The 19,896-nt window shown below is 46.7% G+C and overlaps 1 protein-coding gene across 4 annotated transcripts in view; it reads right to left on the reverse strand.

Moving 5' to 3' along the window:
* The window catches only part of TNNI3K (TNNI3 interacting kinase), a 230,894-nt gene that overhangs the window by 48,279 nt on the left and 162,719 nt on the right, over positions 1–19,896 (reverse strand). For all 4 annotated transcript variants that reach the window (XR_005774108.1, XR_005774106.1, XM_040406705.1 and 1 more), the window contains one exon: positions 5,990–6,049. Coding sequence is in view for 2 of the 4 variants with exons in the window: in XM_040406705.1 (XP_040262639.1) it covers positions 5,990–6,049 (60 nt within the window). In the remaining 2 variants the exon portion in view is untranslated. The remainder of the gene's footprint in view (positions 1–5,989; positions 6,050–19,896) is intronic.

Consider the following 19,896-nt stretch of genomic DNA (forward strand, 5'->3'; position numbering starts at 1 on the left):
TAAAATTTGTATCTATTGACCACATAATGTATCTCGAGCCACATAATCAGAATTTCTTTTTTGTCAGGTGAATGCCTAATTTTTAAGGCCTGTACTCCCGTGGCCTAAAATAACATTTTTCTAGGCTCCAACAGGGCACATTTCAGAGAATTTCCCTTTAAGACGCATAAAAATGTCCCCTGATTAAGATACAGATTTTTTATTGGAATTTTTGTCATTGATCCCCCCTCTGGTATGTCACTTTCCATGTTGTGGGGCTATTTGTACACTTCTACCAAGTATTTGGTGGCTGCAAATATGAGCTGAAGGTTTTTCAGGTTCACCTGCCATTAAAGTGAATGGGGCCCGCCACGAACTTGCGGTTCGTGAACATTTGATCGCATTCGCGAACCGTCCTGAACGATGTTCGTCCATCACTATTTATGAACATGTGATGTGAAGTTAATGCGTTGGAAGCAGGAAAAATGGGCAAGTGTAAGGATCTGGGCAACTTTGACAAGGGTAAAATGGTGATGTGTAGAGCAGTAGGTCAGAGCAGCTCCATGAGGGCAGTCTTGTGGGGTGTTCCTGATATGCAGTGGTTAGTACCTACCAAAAGTGGTCCAAGGAAGGAGCGGCGGTGAGCCAGGTGACCTGGTCAAAAGGCTCATTCATGCAAATGGGGGTGAAGGCTAGCTCACCTGGTCCAGCCTTACAGAAGAGCTAGAGTAGAGCAAATTGCTTAAAAAAATTACCGCTGGCCAAGATAAAATAGTGTCAGATCATGGCAGCTTACAGTATATGGTGCTGTGTGAGCAGAGTGCCCATGTTGACCCCTGTCCACCACCAAAATTACCTACAATGGGCATCACAGCTCGACCATGGAGCAATGGAAGAAGAAGGCCTGGTCTGATGAATCATGTTACTTAAGGTGGACGAATGGGTGGGTGCGTCACTTACCTGGGGAAGAGACTTCACCAGGATGCACTATGGGAAGACGTTTTTCAGAGTAAGAACCCAGAACCAGTGTCGTCTACAGATGAGGTCTCTGGTCTTTCTGTTGTAAACTACTTTATTTTCCCAGGGAACATTGCCTGAATATAAGTCTCCATACCCCACTGTGTCTCTTCAATGAGAGACAAAGGGGCTTCAGAGAGAGAGAAATCAGAAGGTCCAGAATCTATAAGGCCGTGCACTGGAGTCAGTCAGCAAGGTGATGTGCACGTTTATGGCAGAGTGTCATGGATGGTGTTGCAGAAAACTAGAAGACACAAATGAAGATCCGACTGACTTGAACCAAAACTAAGGAACATAAGGGTGAGCCCTGTAAAAGCCCTAGCACTCTCCCGTACTGCTCAGCCCATGCAAAAATCTCTATGATAGATAATTGCATGCCCTCGTGCCTCGACTGTATGACACCTGAACACCCTATAATAGTGAGGGAACACGACCACCGGCTCCCTACACTTAATACGGAGGGAGTCAGGGTCACCTAGGAACAAGCCAACAGGAATACACAAACAAAGGAACAGACTTATCTGTGGATGCAGCAGTAGCAGCTTCTAGCATGAGCACAATCCAGGAAGTTGTATAAACCGCAAAGTGAGGAAGTATGGGAGGAGATATATAAGGAGGCAATCACTGCTAATAGATGACAGCTGGGAGAGGGAGGAGAGATGTCAAAGCGAAAGCAAAACAAAAGAAGATCATGCAGGAGGTACTGAAGAACGTCTATCAGAACTTCTCAAAGATCTGGCGGTGACACAGAGAGGCTTTGCTGCTTTGAGAGAGACCATGGCTAACACACCCTTCCACACTTTGAGACAGTCCGGCCAGCTGCATCTTAAAGGGGTTGTCTCACTTTAGCAAATAGAATTTATCATGTAGAGAAAAGTAATACAAGACACTTACTAATGTATTGTTATTATCCATATTGCTTCCTCATTTCCATAGTTACGAAAAACCCTGCAATCCAGCAGTGGTGGCCGTGCTTGCATGCTATAAGAAAAAGAGCTGGCTTCCATGTTGGCTGGGCCCATAGGAGTGCACATAGGCTATAGCGCGCAAGCGTGACCACCGCTGCTGGATTGTAGGGTGGTCGTAAGCATGAAAACGAGAAGCGTATAATGTTGTGGAAAAATTGGTCTAGCAAGAAAAGGAAGCACTATGGACAATCCCAATACATTAGTAACTGCCTTGTATTAACTTTCTCTACATGATAAATGCTATTTGCTAAAGTGAGACAACCCCTTTAAATCTGCACCCCTCAGTCCGGGAATTTGCAGAAATGTTTACCAAGAACCTTATTGTCAACTTAAGGTTCTGCAGAGAGACTTTAGAGAGACGGAGTACTACAACCCCCATCATTGCTGTTGTCCATATGTTGCTATTGGGGAAGGATTTGCACTGTGATCTACTTTGGAACTGTGCCTTGTTATTGCTGAATGTACTACAACTCCTATTCTGCACTTTAGTAAAGAGAGACTTGTTTATTTACAACAACTGGCGTGGTCAATGACTTCACCATTCGCCGGCCAGTGCACATTCCCTCCCTCCGTGCACCGAGAAGAATAAAAACAAGGGCCCCAACTACCACTAGGCAGGAGCATCAGCATCAGGGTGCGCAGCGAGCAAAGAAAGGGTGCGCCCCCAAGTCACAGGATGATCCCAGGGAGAGCCAGGAAGGAGATTGTCACTGTGATCTGCGAGCACTACAACCACCCTCCGGGCCACAACTACCACTCCCATCCCGTGCTGCCCTCTCCTGAGTTCGCTGCATTTAACGTGAAATTGTAACCTCCTGAGATGTGTCCAGCTATTTTGAAATTGGCATATAAGAACCACAAACCCCCTTTAAAGGGGTTGTCCCACAAAGAATATTCTGCAGTTTTCAAACCAGCACCTGGACCTGAATACTTTTGTAATTGCATGTAATTAAAAATTTAGCATAGCCAGTGAGTTATTCAATAAAATGTATCTTTATAGCGCCACCTGCTGCTTTTAAAAAATATATATTTCTCCGTCCACCTCAATGAAGTGGTCGCACACGCTAAGCTCCATCCTTCAGCTGCCTATGAGCAGTGATGGGGAGAGAGATGCAGCAGAAAGGACACGCCCCCCTGAGCGGCAGCAGAAAGGACACACCCTGAGCTGCCAGTTTGATATAAATGTAGCGAAGCAATGAATGGGGAGATCTCTGGGTCCATGTGAGGTACAGAGCTGGTTCTAAGTTTGTCATAGACTATATGATGTCCGATTTTTATGTCAATCATGGCATAACCCCTTTAGAGTGGTTTTCTGGGCTCAGCGACCTCTTTTTTTTTTATAGTTTTCGAGAAAAGGCCCCTATTCTAAGCGTACTGATGTCGTGGTTAATGAGATCAGATTTGCGGAAAGCGCTCTCATCCATCTCCTTGTATAATATCAGCAGGTGGCACTGTCATTAGGACACCCGAGCCGGCAGTCACAGCGCATAATCAATGTGTCTGGTGTAATGGGAATGGCGGCTGTTTAATAGTCATAGCAGTGGTTAATGTGCCCCGCGCTGCTCCGTCGTCCCGCGACGTGATGTATGTGGCTTGTACGGAGACCTCAGACTATATTCATCAGGCGCCGCAGACGCTAACAAAATACACAATTTGTAGTAAGCCGCGACGATCCACCTGAGATTATTTATCCGCCCTGACACTGCGCCCGCCACTGGATTTTCTTAAGCCGCCTCTGCTGTCAATTTCGCCGTGTTTCATACAAACAATCTCCGATAATGCTGGTAATACAAGGAGGAGGAGGAAGCAATAAAGAACCTCATTTATCAAGAAATATCTAAAAATGATGTCCTCCCGCTAGTAATGTAGGAATCTATCAGGGCCGAGACGTGACGGGACCATGGCGGTGAAAGGTGACGCTTCCATCCAGATGTCCTGGGCCCCCGGTGCACAAGCCACACAGGGCCCTCAGAGACGTTATCTATAATCATTATTCCCACTAGTGATAGGTGGTACAAGAGGGACCTGGCAGCCGCTTATCTCCAGCTTCTGTTTAAAGGGGTATTCCCATCTGCACATTTAGGGCATATCATTAGGATATGCCATAAATGTCCTATAGGTGCGAGTCCAACCTCTATGCCTATTGCAAAACAAAAACAGCTTTCCGTTCACGTGAGGGCCACAGAGGTGGGACCGGCAACTGCAGGACAATTATGGGATAGGCTAATCCGTATGCAATAAATGTCCAGATGGGAATACCCCTTTAAAACATATTTATACTTTTGGGTGAATTTTTTTTATGATTGCACTCTACTCATTTTGGGCTAAAAATCTGTTTTTGGAATTGGTGTTTGTTAAAATGTTCAGCCATTTATGAAATAGATGGTTTAAAAAACAGTCGGTTTTCAAGCTGTTACAGTTTTCTTTGACTCCCGTCATCTGAGAGCTCATGTGTAGCTCTTATTTCTGATCTCCTGACCTCATATGCACTTATTTAAGTCATGTTCTTATCAGTTTGATAAGAATTGAGCTACATTGAGTTTTTATGGGGGCAGGAGATCAGAGATAAGAGCTACACATGAGCAATCAGCTGTCAGACAATAAAAAAAACAGCTTGCAAATAGACTGATCTTTAACCCTTGCATCTCAGAAATGGCTGAACATTTTTAATAAAGGTCAACTGAAAAAATTATTTTTAGCTCAAAATGAATAAGAGGCAATCATAAAAAAAATTCTCCGAAGGTGTCCATAGCCTTTAAAGCGAACCTGTCACCATGATTTTGGCATAGAGCTGGGGACATGGGCTGCTAGATGGCCACTAGCACATCTGCAGTACCCAGGTCCCACAGCTCTCTGCGCTTTTATTGTGTTAAAAAACAGTTTTGATCAATATGCAAATTACGTGATATGAGTCCTGTAGCTGGAGATGAGTCAAGCCGGAAAGGAGCCCAGCACCGCCCCGCGTCCTCCGATTCTCCTCCTTGCCTGCTGACGTCACAGAGCTGGAGCGCCGAAATCTCGCGATGCGCGAGCTAGCGCATGCGCAGTTCGTTCCCTGTGCTGATGCCAGCACAGGGAATGAACATGATGCCGACACTGCGCATGCGCTAGCTCGCGCATCGCGAGATTTAGGCGCTCCAGCTCTGTGACGTCAGCAGGCAAGGAGGAGAATCGGAGGACGCGGGGCGGTGCTGGGCTCCTTTCCGGCTTGACTCATCTCCGGCTACAGGACTCATATCACGTAATTTGCATATCACTCAAAACTGTTTTTTAACACAATAAAAGCGCGGAGAGCTGTGGGACCTGGGTACTGCAGATGTGCTAGTGGCCATCTAGCAGCCCATGTCCCCAGCTCTGTGTGCAAAATCATGGTGACAGGTTCGCTTTAAGGAACCTTCTCTATAGTCACCACTTTTTACACCGCCCATTTACTGGAGTTAGATGGCAACAACTTTTGTAACTTTTTAAAAAGTTGAAGTTTATAAATCTGGATTAAATCAGCTTCATGGGCTGTTGACCTAAAAACGACATGATAATGAAAGGCGGAAACTCACTTTAAAGAGGTTTTCTGCTTTGCATCAAATCCTTTAAAACCCTTTATGAAGGCAGCTGTATTTGTGTAATGTATTTCTTTTATGTCCTTTCAGTTCTGGGCTGTGGTCACATGACCCTGTCCATGCAGCTCTTTCTTATTTCCTGTGATGTCATGTCTATGGGCGGGGCAATGATAGGGGAGTGCCTATGTAAATAGCTGGGTGGGAGGAGCTATAAACTAGCTGGGCGGTGCTGGAGCTGTGGCAGAGAAAGGAGAAGTGCATCATGGGATTGGTTGGAAACAGGAACAGGAAGTGCTACATACAGGAAGGAAACAAAACAGAAAGATTGGTTTACATGGGGAAACAGGTGCAAATTGAAAAAGAGAGAGCATGTGAGCAAGATGTACATGAGGTAAGCAACTACATGAGTACATCTGTTAATCCTGAAAAACTCCTTTAAGGTTTCTAAAATCATCCTAGGACAATTACCTCAATGTTGCAGAGACATTCTTCTAACTTGGACACAACTTCTGAGAACTCCGGCCTTCCCTGTGAGATAACGGAAGACAGAGAAATAACAATGTTAGTGATAATATTGCATTGTCATATATTATCCATTACAGTATTTAAAGGGCATCTGCATTTTTAGTTGTAGTCAGCATCAAAAATATTTGCCAAGAAGCCTATGAAAAAAGCATTTAGGTAACTGGCACCGCCAGACAGGAACACTTAGGCAGAGATTTATCAACACTGATGTAAAGGAACCAATCAGATTCCTCAATCTGATTGGTTGCCATGGGCAACTAAGCCAGTTTTCCTTTACACCAGTTTACACTGGTTTACACCATTAATGACTATGCACAGACCCTCCTGACATCTCCAGCCTTTAGTTTTGGTACAGGAAGTGACTTCCTGTCAGGTACTTCCTGTTAGAAGTCACTTCCTGTCAGCCATATTAGTTCTCATAGGGCTAATGTTTGTGTGTGATCTGACCAGTGACTCAAGGAGTCCTTTACACATCATCGCAGGTGTTCCTAGAAGCCAATCTTCCCCTCTCATCCCTCTCACTGTACATAGTCACCCTTAAAGCACACTTGCCAACCTTTAGCATTCAGCCTGCATGAGTCTGATGGGCAAAGCATTATAGATACGCCCCTTTTGCTAGATCCCACCGCTTTCAAAAAGGTTCCTCTCCTTTTTTTGATGCATCACTTCACTTCAGAGCACATATGGGTGCCGGGACACCATCTAATGACGCAGCATCCTGGCTCCACATACAGTTAGAGCTCATGGAAGGCTTCCTCCTGGGAGTAATCAGCCATGCTGGGGCTTTGCAGGAGATTTACCACCTGCGGGAGGACTCCCTTTTTTCTCGAAACCTCCCGTACGTTCCAGAAGAGTTGGCAAGTATGGCTCAAAGGCGTTGCCCAAGTTAAAGGGGTTATTCAGGAATGGATAATGATGACCTATCCTCAGGATGTTATCATTATCACATCGGCGGGGGTCCGAGTCCATCAATTAGCTGCTTCAGGAACTTGCAGCGCTCACCGGAGCTCTGGGGAGTGCATCCGGCTCCTGACAGTTTTTGCAAGCACACCGCCGTACATTGTATAGTGGCTGTGTTTATGCAGCGCGCACCTCCCCCCAGGGCCCTTTAAGAGGAAAAAGTACTTGTTTTTGTGATGCCAGTTGCAATGAAGCAACAAGGGCACAGGGCCCCTTTTAGGGATACAGTGGATGGTACCTAGGTGTAGGAATGCCAGAGTGGTGTAGGGTGGCCTAAATGTCCCTTAATGTTGGTGCACGTGTCACGGTGCTCCTACCTGGATACTCTAGACCCTAGGCGTTGGCTCCAAAGCATTGAAAAGGGGGGTTGTTGATAAAGGGGATGGAGAAATAAATTGAGTCCAGACCTTATGATGAAGTTGGAAAACAGCTTTACTCTGCATAAACGTCTCTACAAACGGTTTACAGACTTTATCTTGGTTCGCTGCAGGCGTTAGCATTAACTCTGGCAGGCAAACAAACTCAACTCTGCTACATCTGTTGCTCTCTGGCTCTGCTGTGCTGACAAGCTTTCTGTAGAACTTTGCTTCTTACTTTATGCTGCAACTTCTCTCTGTAGTCTGACTCTAGATCAGTACCAGTGATCTTTTCCTCCTGGCTTCAGAAGCTCCAAGCTGTGGCCTCAATATCCAGCAGAGCTGAAGGTGCTTTAGCTGGCTTAGGCAGGATACGTCCAGCAGGGACGTGGACCTGCTTCCCTCCCCTAGCAGGGGGTACTCTCCACTGACCTCTAACTAGAACCCTCCCCTCCTTAGAGGGAGAATTAGAATGGAAGAAGTCTCCATCCTCTGCAAATGTAGCTCTGCCATGCTTGCTGACACCTTTTGGTAACCAGGTACATTACATGAACATTAACAGTTACATAGGAATAGCAATGCACATTGTATAGGACCTGCAATAAATGCATAAGATGACACTGTGTTAGCCCATAGGAGACAGTAGCAGGGTGCGGAGTGGTATGGCACTCTGGATCATTACATATTTGATATTGCAGTTTAGCCCCATTGACTTGAATGGGGCTGAGCTGCAACTAGGCCACATGACCAATGTATGGTGAAGTCAAAGAGGTCGGGATGGGGGGAGTGGTGCTACAGAGCGCCAGCGTCATCTAACACCAGGACCCTGCCGATCTAACATTGATGACCTATCCTGAGGACAGGTCATCAATATAAATACCAGGAGAACCCCTTTAAATTAAAACTCTCACAATAGCAGTAAATGTGCAAAAATAACAACATAAAAGTCACACCAAACTGGACATCCACGGTATATGTCAGCCTTGGATTTTGGTCACAGATTCCCTACAGTATGTCACAGTGGAGAGTGGGGGAAACTCCCCACCATACAATGAAGACCCGGTGGATAAGCAACTAGGCCTGAGGCTGGGATAAGGGAGCAGGTCACCTCCTATTACTTCCCTAACCCTTGCCCTAACTCCTACCCGTATGAGCGACCTGGGTGGTAGGACAGCTCATACCCAGGAACTTAGGACCCTGAGTCGCCCTGATAATCCCTCAAAAAGAGAAAGGGCTGAGACGACCTGTTCATTCCAGACACGGATGAACAGTAGTCTCCACCGACCTAGCTGCAAAGAAACTGTGGAGACCGTATACAGCAACTGGATCGGCAGGTAAGCACACCGAACAACACACTTACCTGCCGCAGCCACCACAACTGGAACCCGTGCATGAGTCCTAGTGCCCACACACCATACAGGACACAGTACAGACAACCACACCCAGGTATACAGCACACCAGTTACTGCCTGGACCCCCATGCAAACAGGATACATGGCGGCCCCAGGCAGAGCTGCATACAGAATTGTAGTTCCCCCTCCAGGGAACCCTGACACCCCCTTCCAGAGGACACACAGATAGTCAGGGGAATGTCTAGCAAACATGCTGGACAACAAACACCACCAGACATGTAACAACAACTAGACATAACACCTACCCATACAAACGACACCACACATAACGTAGGGTAGTGAAGGGAAGGAGACACCGGTATAACAAAGGAGAAACATTGCTAAAGACCTTGATGTTCCACAAGGTGGTCCTCAAGCACTGGGCAGATGGAATAAGCCGAACTAGAGCATAACTCCAGCACACACCAAGGCTGGAGGACAACTGACCTCTACTCACAAGACCAGAATATGAAGAGCCACGAGGCCACACCCAGCACACACCTAGCACCACACCTTAACCCCATACACACCAGACTGGGAAGGAACAGGGGAATCAGGAGCAGTTCACACACATGCAGAAACAACATGTTGCCCCAGGCAACCGCATGCACGGCAACGTGCCACTGCGCACAACAACAAGACCGTGACACAGCCATGACACCCTACTAATTACCCATCAGATTTGTCATATGAAGAGCTGATACAGAGCATGTGACATTGCTAGGTCACATGACTATCTGACGCATGCAACTGCAGTCTGTTTCCAAGGGCGACCAGCTGAATTTTAAAAGGAACTCTGGATAAGAATACAGACAAAAGCCATGATGTGTGTCAAATCAGTGCAAAAGAAATAAAGCAAATGACATGCCACCATCTCATGGAGACGTAAAATTTTTACATTTGTTAGAAGTGGAGTTGCCCTTTAAATTGTCTCTGGATTGTAGCTATGATAATTCTTGGACACAGAACCATCTAGTCCTTCTACTAATGGTGCAGGGATCGGACTACATGATGTAGTGCTCTCTCGTCTCCAAAGCCCCGTCATGAATAATGAGTCCACACGAATTCGTTTCTGGAGGAGAGGGACGTGACAATGTCCTCCGGGCCCTAATCAATCATTAGCACTTTCTGAACTGTGACTACAGTGTTTCTGTCCTGATGTGTCTTCCAGGTGTCGTCCTCCTCCTGCTCAGCACATGCTTTTATTCGGTGGAAAGCTGTCCTCCTTCCTGCGCGGTGTGTTCAGAAGAGGCCACTGTCTGTCAAGGACTCCCGTCTATAATAGGTAAGAGTCCTGTCGGCGACCTGCATGGATCCACCAGTAATGAATCTAGCCTTGGAAATCGTCAAATGTCAGATTTCTGTAGAGAACTGCAAAAGGGTTAAATGGATCATTCCATGATTAATGTAAAAAATGAAAATCATGCATCCTATAGTACATGACAACCTCTTGTCTTGAACCAGCCCTGTACCTCACATGGATCCAGAGATCTGCAGCGTACTCAAGTTGTGTTTAATAGTGTTCCTGGGTGTTGTAGTGCAATAGACACTAACCTGAGACGGCTGACTCTCTGCAAGGGTAGGTGATGATAGGAAATGTTCGTGACGCCAGTGCCAATTAAACGGTGGCACGCCGTTTGCTGATAGCAGGAATAACTGAGGAACACGTGATGTTAAAGCAGAACTCCAACTTTAGTAGTTATCATGAATATAGGGACATTAACGGAAACGCAGTTCCTTTGCATACAGTCGATTTTTCAATACAGTTGATGCAGGCAATACAGTTACAGCAAGGTGATTTCAGAGTGTTAAACACAGGACTTGCAGTACAGGCAGCTTGCACTCTATTCCTGACTGATCCTGGAACATAGAAACTCTTCTCCAAGGTCCAATGCCCTGCTCTGGCGTATATCCTTGGTTTTATCCTTATAAAGTACCTCCTCTGTTGTCTTAAGTACCTCTTGCTTTCCTTGGCTTGCCTCTGTCCCTCTCAGCTTCCTCAGGCTCTAGAAACTTCTGAACTCTAGACTGTTTAACAGTGGTCTTCCTGCTTCTGCATATATAAATTCAGGAGGGGAACCTTCTCCTTGGATCTGGAACCCGGTTACAGGGACTGCAATACCCTCTCCTGGTCCGCAGGCTTCAGGCCTGGACTTGTCTCTGACATAGTCTAAGCTCCAACTTCAGACTACAGGCTGCAGCTGTAGACTCCCACTTAAGACTCTAGACTAGACTGACTTTTCCTTCCTTGACTGGGCCTTATATAAACTAGGGCTCCCTAGCTCCCTCTAATGACCAGAAGCTGGAATGACACCCCTAGCAGGCCTGTACATGAAAGTTTCACAGTAACAGGGAAATACATAGCATTACATTACATGACATTTAATAAAGATGACATATACCAACTTCCCCATAAGTAAGGGGGGACGACAGCACACCAAGTGACCCTTTTGTAGTGACGGGCATTACAGTCCCCGTACACTACATACCCCACTGCTTTAAGCTGAGTACGGCCTCGTACTCCATCAGGGCTCGCCCAACTGGAATCTCTACCTGAAACAGAAAAAGAGACATGCAGGCATACATTTATGTAATTCATCTGCATTTACATTCATATCAGGTCCAATTGGCAAAAGTGAAGTGTGGTGACAAGGGGCGTCGTTCTCTTCTTCTCAGGATAGTGAATGGAACTGGGGCGCTGACCTGGCACAGCGTAACATTATAACCAGGATAGTCCATGACAATGAATAAGTCCATAATAGAACAGTAAAATAGATAAAACAGTATAAAAGTTCTTGGAGGCTCAAAGAACAAACATGAGTCCGTACCCAGGTTATTTTCCTATTAAATCACAGAGGCTCTCGTACGGTGGAGTCCATCTCTGGGCACATTTCCTTTTAAAAGAGCAAAAATCTCAGAGGCTCAGGTTCTTTTGAGTCTGTCTCCGGGCACGGTTCCTTAGTATCAAGTTGCACAATATAAAACAAGTGCTGTAATACCCCTGATCAACCTGAAAAGGGGGTAAAGGGTAAAAGGTGCAACTAAGGAACAGGCACAACTTGGCGTGGGGTAGAAAAAGCAGGCAGGAGATCCTGGAAACAAACTTGGCTTTGTTGACCTTGTAATTTCAGTGGTTAACACCTACCACTGAGCCGTGGATGAACTGGCAGCAGCAACAAAGGACCAGGGAAAAATAGGACTCCTGTCCTGGAAGGGTTAATAACATCATTCTTTTGTGAAATAAATCAAAGGCCTAGCAGGCTGATTCACAGTGGCATGTCATAATCACTTGGCCCTGCTGGCAAATACGGCCTGTAGTAGTCCTCTACAGGAGGATGGGCCCACATAACGGTGTTAGGGGGCAGCTGCAAGGTAAAGGGGCCCCTAATAGGTATTGGCCCCATGGGCCTAGGGGTAAACCCTTGGGTGGACCGTACCGGTCCCGGCATGATAATTGTGGGATGTAAGGCAGTTGGTACCGCCGCCGCAAGCGGTCCGGTGGGCTCGGTGCAGCAACTCACAGGAATAACGGGTCTTCCTTGGGGCCTTGACGGAGCAACATTAGCAGACGGTGGTTTACGGGTGGTGACAGGCACCCTTACCTCGTCCTTCTTTGGCGGCGTCTGGATCCTGGCGGTCGCGATCTTGCGCAGCTCCCGCAACTTCTCCTCTAGCCGGACAATCTGTTCACCGATGCTCTCCGTGTCAGAGTCTCTGTCATCTGCTGGCGCCGCCGGCGCAGGTACAGTCAACGATGGCGCGGACTCGGCCTCTGCAGGTTCTGATGGTGAATCGGGTCTCCGACCCCTCCGGATGTTCTCAAAGGTATTGCGAAGTCCTTTTAAGTTTTCCATATCTTGTATGGTCTTCTCCCGACGGGGCAGCTCGGGGGAAGGATAAGGGCTCACCCATTTTTCCAACACGATTGGCTGCCAGAAGACGTTAGGCCCAATGAAGGAGCTCCGCTCCTGGAAGGCGTGATGGGCCGGCTCTGGAGAGCGTTCCGGTTCCCGCTCGCAGCCAGAGTAGTCTTCTTCTTCTTCTGCCTCCCAGTCCTCAGGTCTTCGCTTGGGACGGGTCACGGCAGTTGCATAAGGGCCTCTCAGGCTCTCGGCAGGGGTGAACTCCACTTCCTCTCCCTCGCGGAGGTTATGTAGATGTGAAGGGAGGTAGTCTCTTTTGACAGATCTTCTGTTAACATATAAGTCTCTGCCAGTTAGATAATCTTGTATGAACCCGTAGCCACGGGCTTTGTCAAAGGACACCACCAACCCCTTTCTCCTTTCCAGGCGGGGTTGGGTGTTGGTGTGTCGTTCATGGATAGTCTTGGTCAATTCCTCATAATAGATCTTAGTCTTTGTATTCCGCTTGATAGCGGCCTCCCGGATCTCTGCCATTAGTGAAGACCACTTGAAAGAGGGCTGAAAGAAGTCTCTCCAAGAGCCATAGCAGGGCTCTGGTTCTTTCTCCCGGGGCGGGCAGGCGGGTTTCTCCGGTCCCGGAGAGTAGGCCGGTGGAGCCTCCTCTGGCTCTACACCAATATCAGTCATCTCTGGTATTTCAGGCGCGGACGTTGCAGCAAAGCTCTGTTCACTCTCCAACATGCTCGATCCTTCTCTGGAGAGCGACAGGGTGGCGCCAACAAGTTCAGCCAGATCCTCCCATTGCATTGGGAGGCCGCCCCCCAGGTATTCCAGTATATGGAAGGCGGAGTCCATGCTGGCAGACATGCAAATGTCCAGATAAGCAGTGGCGCCTGACCTTGAACTCCTTCCCGCTTTTTCCTCAAAAAGGCGCCAATTTTTCCCGCTTTTTCGGGATGAAGATGACGCAGCAGTAAATTCAACAAGCTCAGCGGCCATCTTTAGCAAGAAACGCTGTCTATTCACTGACAGCAAGCAGGATTGTAAAAAGTTCACAAAACCACACTCCAATGCGGCGATTTTCTTCCTCTTGATAGCGCAACACTGCACAGCGCTTTTTGGAGGTTTTAGGCACACTTTGGGTATGTTTTTCAGTCCACAAAGTCCACTTTAATAAAACAGGCAAATTGTCACTTTGGTCACAGGGCAACTGTATAAGGCACAAAGTTCACGCTTCTTGCACTATAAAGCGTGCGTATCCTGTTCGTGACGCCAAAAGAGAAGGTGCAGCATACTCAAGTTGTGTTTAATAATGTTCCTGGGTGTTGTAGTGCAATAGACACTAACCTGAGATGGCTGACTCTCTGCAAGGGTAGGTGATGATAGGAAATGTTCGTGACGCCAGTGCCAATTAAACGGTGGCACGCCGTTTGCTGATAGCAGGAATAACTGAGGAACACGTGATGTTAAAGCAGAACTCCAACTTTAGTAGTTATCATGAATATAGGGACATTAACGGAAACGCAGTTCCTTTGCATACAGTAGATTTTTCAATACAGTTGATGCAGGCAATACAGTTACAGCAAGGTGATTTCAGAGTGTTAAACACAGGACTTGCAGTACAGGCAGCTTGCACTCTATTCCTGACTGATCCTGGAACATAGAAACTCTTCTCCAAGGTCCAATGCCCTGCTCTGGCGTATATCCTTGGTTTTATCCTTATAAAGTACCTCCTCTGTTGTCTTAAGTACCTCTTGCTTTCCTTGGCTTGCCTCTGTCCCTCTCAGCTTCCTCCAGCTCTAGAAACTTCTGAACTCTAGACTGTTTAACAGTGGTCTTCCTGCTTCTGCATATATAAATTCAGGAGGGGAACCTTCTCCTTGGATCTGGAACCCGGTTACAGGGACTGCAATACCCTCTCCTGGTCCGCAGGCTTCAGGCCTGGACTTGTCTCTGACATAGTCTAAGCTCCAACTTCAGACTACAGGCTGCAGCTGTAGACTCCCACTTAAGACTCTAGACTAGACTGACTTTTCCTTCCTTGACTGGGCCTTATATAAACTAGGGCTCCCTAGCTCCCTCTAATGACCAGAAGCTGGAATGACACCCCTAGCAGGCCTGTACATGAAAGTTTCACAGTAACAGGGAAATACATAGCATTACATTACATGACATTTTATAAAGATGACATATACCAACTTCCCCATAAGTAAGGGGGGACGACAGCACACCAAGTGACCCTTTTGTAGTGACGGGCATTACAGTCCCCGTACACTACAGATCTCCACATTCATTGCTCTGCTAGATTTATATCAAGCTGACAGCTCAAGGGGAGTGTCTTTTCTGCTGCACCTCAGGGTGCGTGTCCTTTCTGCTGCTGCAGATCCGTCCCTATCACAACTCAGGAAGCAGCTGAAGGATGAGACTGAGCATGTGCGGCCATCTCAGTGAGCAGGACAAAGAAGTAAGAAAAAAACAAACAGCAGGTGGCGCTATACAGATACATTTTATTGAATAACTCAGTGGCTATGCAAAATTACATGCAATTACAAAAGTATTCAGATCCAGGTGCTGGTTTGAAAAATGAAGAATATTTTTGATGGGTCTACCAATTTAATCATTAGGTTGGTATTTCGTTAATTGAAATGTTCAGATTTGTTATGTCTGCCTACTCAAATGTTGTGATATCTGTGGCATTGTGCTGTGTGATCAAACTGCACATTTCAGAGTGGCCTTTTATTGTGGGCAGTCTAAGGCACACCTGTGCAATATTCATGCTGTCTAAGCAGCACCTTGATATGCCGCGCCTGTGAGGTGGGATGGATTATCTCGGCAAAGGAGAAGCACTCACTAACACAGATCTAGACAGATTTGTGAACAATATTTGAGAGTAATGGGTCTTTTGTGTATGTAGAAAATGTTTCAGATCTTTGAGTTCAGATCATGCAAAATGGGAGCAAATATAAATTTTTGCTCCTATGATCGAAACCCTGACAGACGCTATTACAGTCCATCACGCAACGGATCCAGTGCGTCCTTCACAACACAGATATGGATGAAGCCTTACAGCATGAACTACATTACTCACAAAAAGCTAGGGATAGTTGGCTTTCGGGTGAAATTTATGGAAACGTAAAAAGTTCTGGCTCCAGTGATATTATATCATGAAAGTCGAGCATTTAAGTAGAAGCAGCAATGGTGATTTCCTCATATTAAACAATTTATTGAAACAAAAGCCAACACCAGTGGTGGGTATACCGCCACAAAAAGGTCAGTGTCTCAATAACTTGTCATGTGGCCTTGAGCATCAATTACAGCTTGACAACGACGTCTCCTGCTGTTCACAATTCGACTTATTGTCTGCTGAGGCATGGCATCCCACTCTTTTTGAAGGGTGGCCCTCAAGTCATTGAGGTTCTCAGGTACAGAGATTTTCAATGGGATTCAGGTCTGGAGAAAGTGCAGGTCACTCCACTTGAGGTCCCCCAGTCTCCAGCAGCCATTCTCTAATGATGCGACCTCAATGAGCTGGAGCATTGTCATCCATGAAGATGAAATTAGGCCTGTGTTGTTTATGCAGAGGCACAATGACTGAAATAATGATGTTATTCAAGTAGTATAGGCTTGTCACTGTACCATTCACAAAGTGTAGGGCAGTTCTGTATTGACTAGACACACCGGCCCACACTGTAAGACCACCACCACCAAAGGCTTGTCTGGGTGTGTGGCATTCATCATCCGGTTCCACCGGGCATTGTTCACAATGAAGCGGTCATCAGTGTGGGAGAGGCCAAAGAACGTCCACTCCTCTGCTTTTCCGTGACTTTTCCAGTCTCTCTGTATCTCTGATACAACCTGCTGATGACTCTGTGTGACACTGAAAGCTCAGTGGCCACTTCCGTCTGAGAACATCCTGCTTGAAGCCTCGCAATGGCGAGGTACTGTTCATCAATTGTTAGGTGTCGTCTTGGTCTCATGATGTCAAAATGTGAACAGCATGATGAGGAGGACTGTTTAAATACCAATTCTAATGGAACCAGGAAATTTATTGGGCGATTCACGGATCAAACACCTGTTGTGAATTTTGTCGTTAAGCTCCTTGTTAGAGAACAGCAAGTTGTGCAAAAAGTACTGAAACATTAAACAGTTGGACATGTGCATTCAGAAGGTTAGAGAAGGTCACATTAAGTTCACCTGTAAAGGTTAGAGGGCATTTTAGGTTCATCCTGAAATTTCACCCACAAACCAAATATCCCAAACTTTTTGTGTGTTGTGTATGTCTTTGTGTTTATTTATTTTTATCTTGACCTCCTATTATTAACAATATTTTCTAGAATTCGTTATATTAACCACTTAATTACCAGATGACAGACAACTTTCCATTTCATCCTAAATGAAATTTGAAATGACTGTGTCCCATATATAGCACCACAGAGTTAGGCTCCATTCACACGTCCGTATAAATGGGTCCGCATCAGTTCTGCAAATTGCGGAACAGGTGCGGACCCATTCATTTTCTATGGGGACAGAATGGACTATGTGCTTTCCGCATCCGCATTTCCGGAGCGCGCCCCCGATCTTCGGGTCCTCGGCTCCGGAAAAAAATAGAACATGTCCTATTCTTGTCCGCAATGAGCTGCGACAGGAAGAAAGCTGCAGAAGAAAGGACACGTCCCCTGGTTGTGATAAGGAGAGAGCTGCGGCAGAAAGGAAAGGCCCCCTGAACTGTGATAACATGAGAGCTGCAGCAGAAAGGACACATCCCCTGAACTGCCAGTCTGAAGAGAATCTTGCAGAGCAATCAATGAGGAGATCCCTGGATCCATGTGAGGTACAGGGCTGGCTCTAGCTTTGCTAAAAAGAGATGGTCATGGTGTCCAATTCTAATCTTTTTCACTTGAATCATGGCATAACCCCTCTAAGTAGTACAGTATCTGGGACCTATGTACTCCTCCAGGAATGAGGGCCTGTTACTGTTACTTCTATTTTCCTTATTACCCTCCAGTACATGTTCTTCCCCGTCCATAGTGGGGGTGGGGGGTGTCATGCTGGTGTTAATGGTTATAGTTTGATAGTTTCCCAAAACTGCTTGATCTGATCCAGGTTTTAGCTGCAGGAGAGATCCTCCGACTATAATTACTCAGAAATAACTCTCATCATAGTTTCCCCATGGCATAACATAAGCTGTATTTTCATGACTATTGTCGGGCTCCTAATATACCTGGCGCCGTGCAGCGCTGGGCATTATAAACTTTATGCTACATATTTTGCAGATTGCCTCCTGTCTGCCTGCCTAGTCTGCCTGTTGGCTGCAGGCAGCACGTTTCCGCAGAGAGATACTTTTTACCAATTACATACGGACATTTAGCGTTTTCGGGAGCGCACGGCTTCCACTTAATGACTTATTTCTATGTCTTTAAAAAACAATCTGTGGCGTCATTAGTACAGTTGGTGCAGCGGCTTATACACAACTGGCGTCTGGGCGCATTACTGCTGAAGCCGGATTTTTAATGCCAGTCTATTTTTTTGCTGTTTCCTAAATGAACATACTGAGGAGATGTGATTTCTATCTGATTACAAGTCATTTTCTTCACTACAAACTGAAAACCATTAACGGCTTTCATTTGTCCAAAATAAAATACATATGCCGAGAATGAAGGTTGTTTCCTAGTGCCGAAAACATCCTAGAAGAGCATTTGCATTCATGCCTTAAAGGGGATTGATACAAATAGAAAATCATAGCTGCTTTCTTCCGGAAACAGCGCCCCTCTTGTCTTTGGACTGTGTCTGGTATTGCAGCTCAGCCTCATAGACTAGGATACCAGGACCAGCCCATGAAAGGTGCGAGGATCTGGGGTGGTGGGTCGTATTAATCACCTAGGCAGGACAACTTCTTAATTCTTTTGTCCACAGTTACACAGCAAACGCAGATAGATGGCCTGGATGAGCTGCACCCCTGGACGCTTGGGCGGAAAACCTCCGACACCCAGTCCATGATATCCTGACCTGTAGTTCCACTGCCCCGTACCAGGCTCTATCCCATGTTTCCCAAAGTTTTAGGTTGGCTCACAGCCATAGTATCACCCGCCGGTATATTTTGCAGTCACAGCTGATGCTTGTCCAAACCACTGACACCACGACCTAAGCTCCAAACAGGAACACCCCCATCATCCCCTAATCAGTGTCCTAAGTACCCCAGTGGCAGAGCCCCTCACCTAGGGTGGTCAGAGGCCCAGTTTTAGGCCGGACAGTCTGGCTTTTAGACTCCCTGTCCTACGTCCGGCTCAGGGCCCTGACGGTCGCAGGGTTGTCCTCCTTTTCAGTAGCTCACACTCAGACAGCAGCATTGTGCTATCTGAGCGTGAGCTGCAGCAACATATTAACTGACCGAGGCTTCTCTCTCCTCCAGTCAGTCACTAGAGCCGCAGACATGGCTCCCTGTGGCTGACTGAGGGGGAGAGAAGCACCCCGTCTGCCCCCAGCCCACCTTCCCTTCTGAAAGTTCTACCCCCCCACCCTTTTTTTCGGCCGGCGATGGGGGCGTGGTTTAGCCGTTCGGGAGTGTGGCCCGGAACGGGAGGTCCGGCTTTCTCTATCCTCACCTGAGACCCCCTGTGGGAACGGCACCACTGGGTCTACTCGTCACCGTCCACATAATGGGAGTAGTGGCTGGGAGAACAATGGCTTAGTTGAGGCCCCGAGACACTAACAAAGCTAATGGAATGATGGATTACTAATCTCATGCCTGGCCTTATGTGGACCATAGTCCGGCCAGCACGTCTCACCTCATGGCTCTGGGTCTGGATGGGCATGGCATGTGTATGTGTAGACTGGGTCTCCCACAACGTCCCTCACAAATTTCTGACTCTTCCCGGGTTTCCCATTAGTCTCTGCCTTCTGGTTCCTCTCACCACAACCAATCACTGACCACAGTGGTGACCGGCTTTAGTCAGTGAATGGCCATATTTCCAGCGTCAAGAGTTACCAAAAAGTAGAAACCCGTGGAGATCCTGGGAAGCATCAGAAGGAGATTGGCGGAGGATTGGTGAGGTGATTATTACATTATTATTTTTTTTTTATTAAAGCCATTCTGACCCTTTGAAACATTTTTTACAGATCATAAAACCCCTTTAAAGATATTGAATTTTATTTTTTTTAAATTGGGTAGTAGTGGTATATAGCGGTTGGGGAGATCACCCTCTAAAATTGGGCTAGATGGGTATAGCTGGGGCTGTAGCTAGGGGCACTGTCAGGGTATGACTTGACTTGAGCAGGTATTT

Source organism: Bufo bufo, chromosome 9 (genome assembly GCF_905171765.1).
Source record: "Bufo bufo chromosome 9, aBufBuf1.1, whole genome shotgun sequence".
In the NCBI taxonomy this organism is placed as follows: domain Eukaryota; kingdom Metazoa; phylum Chordata; class Amphibia; order Anura; family Bufonidae; genus Bufo; species Bufo bufo.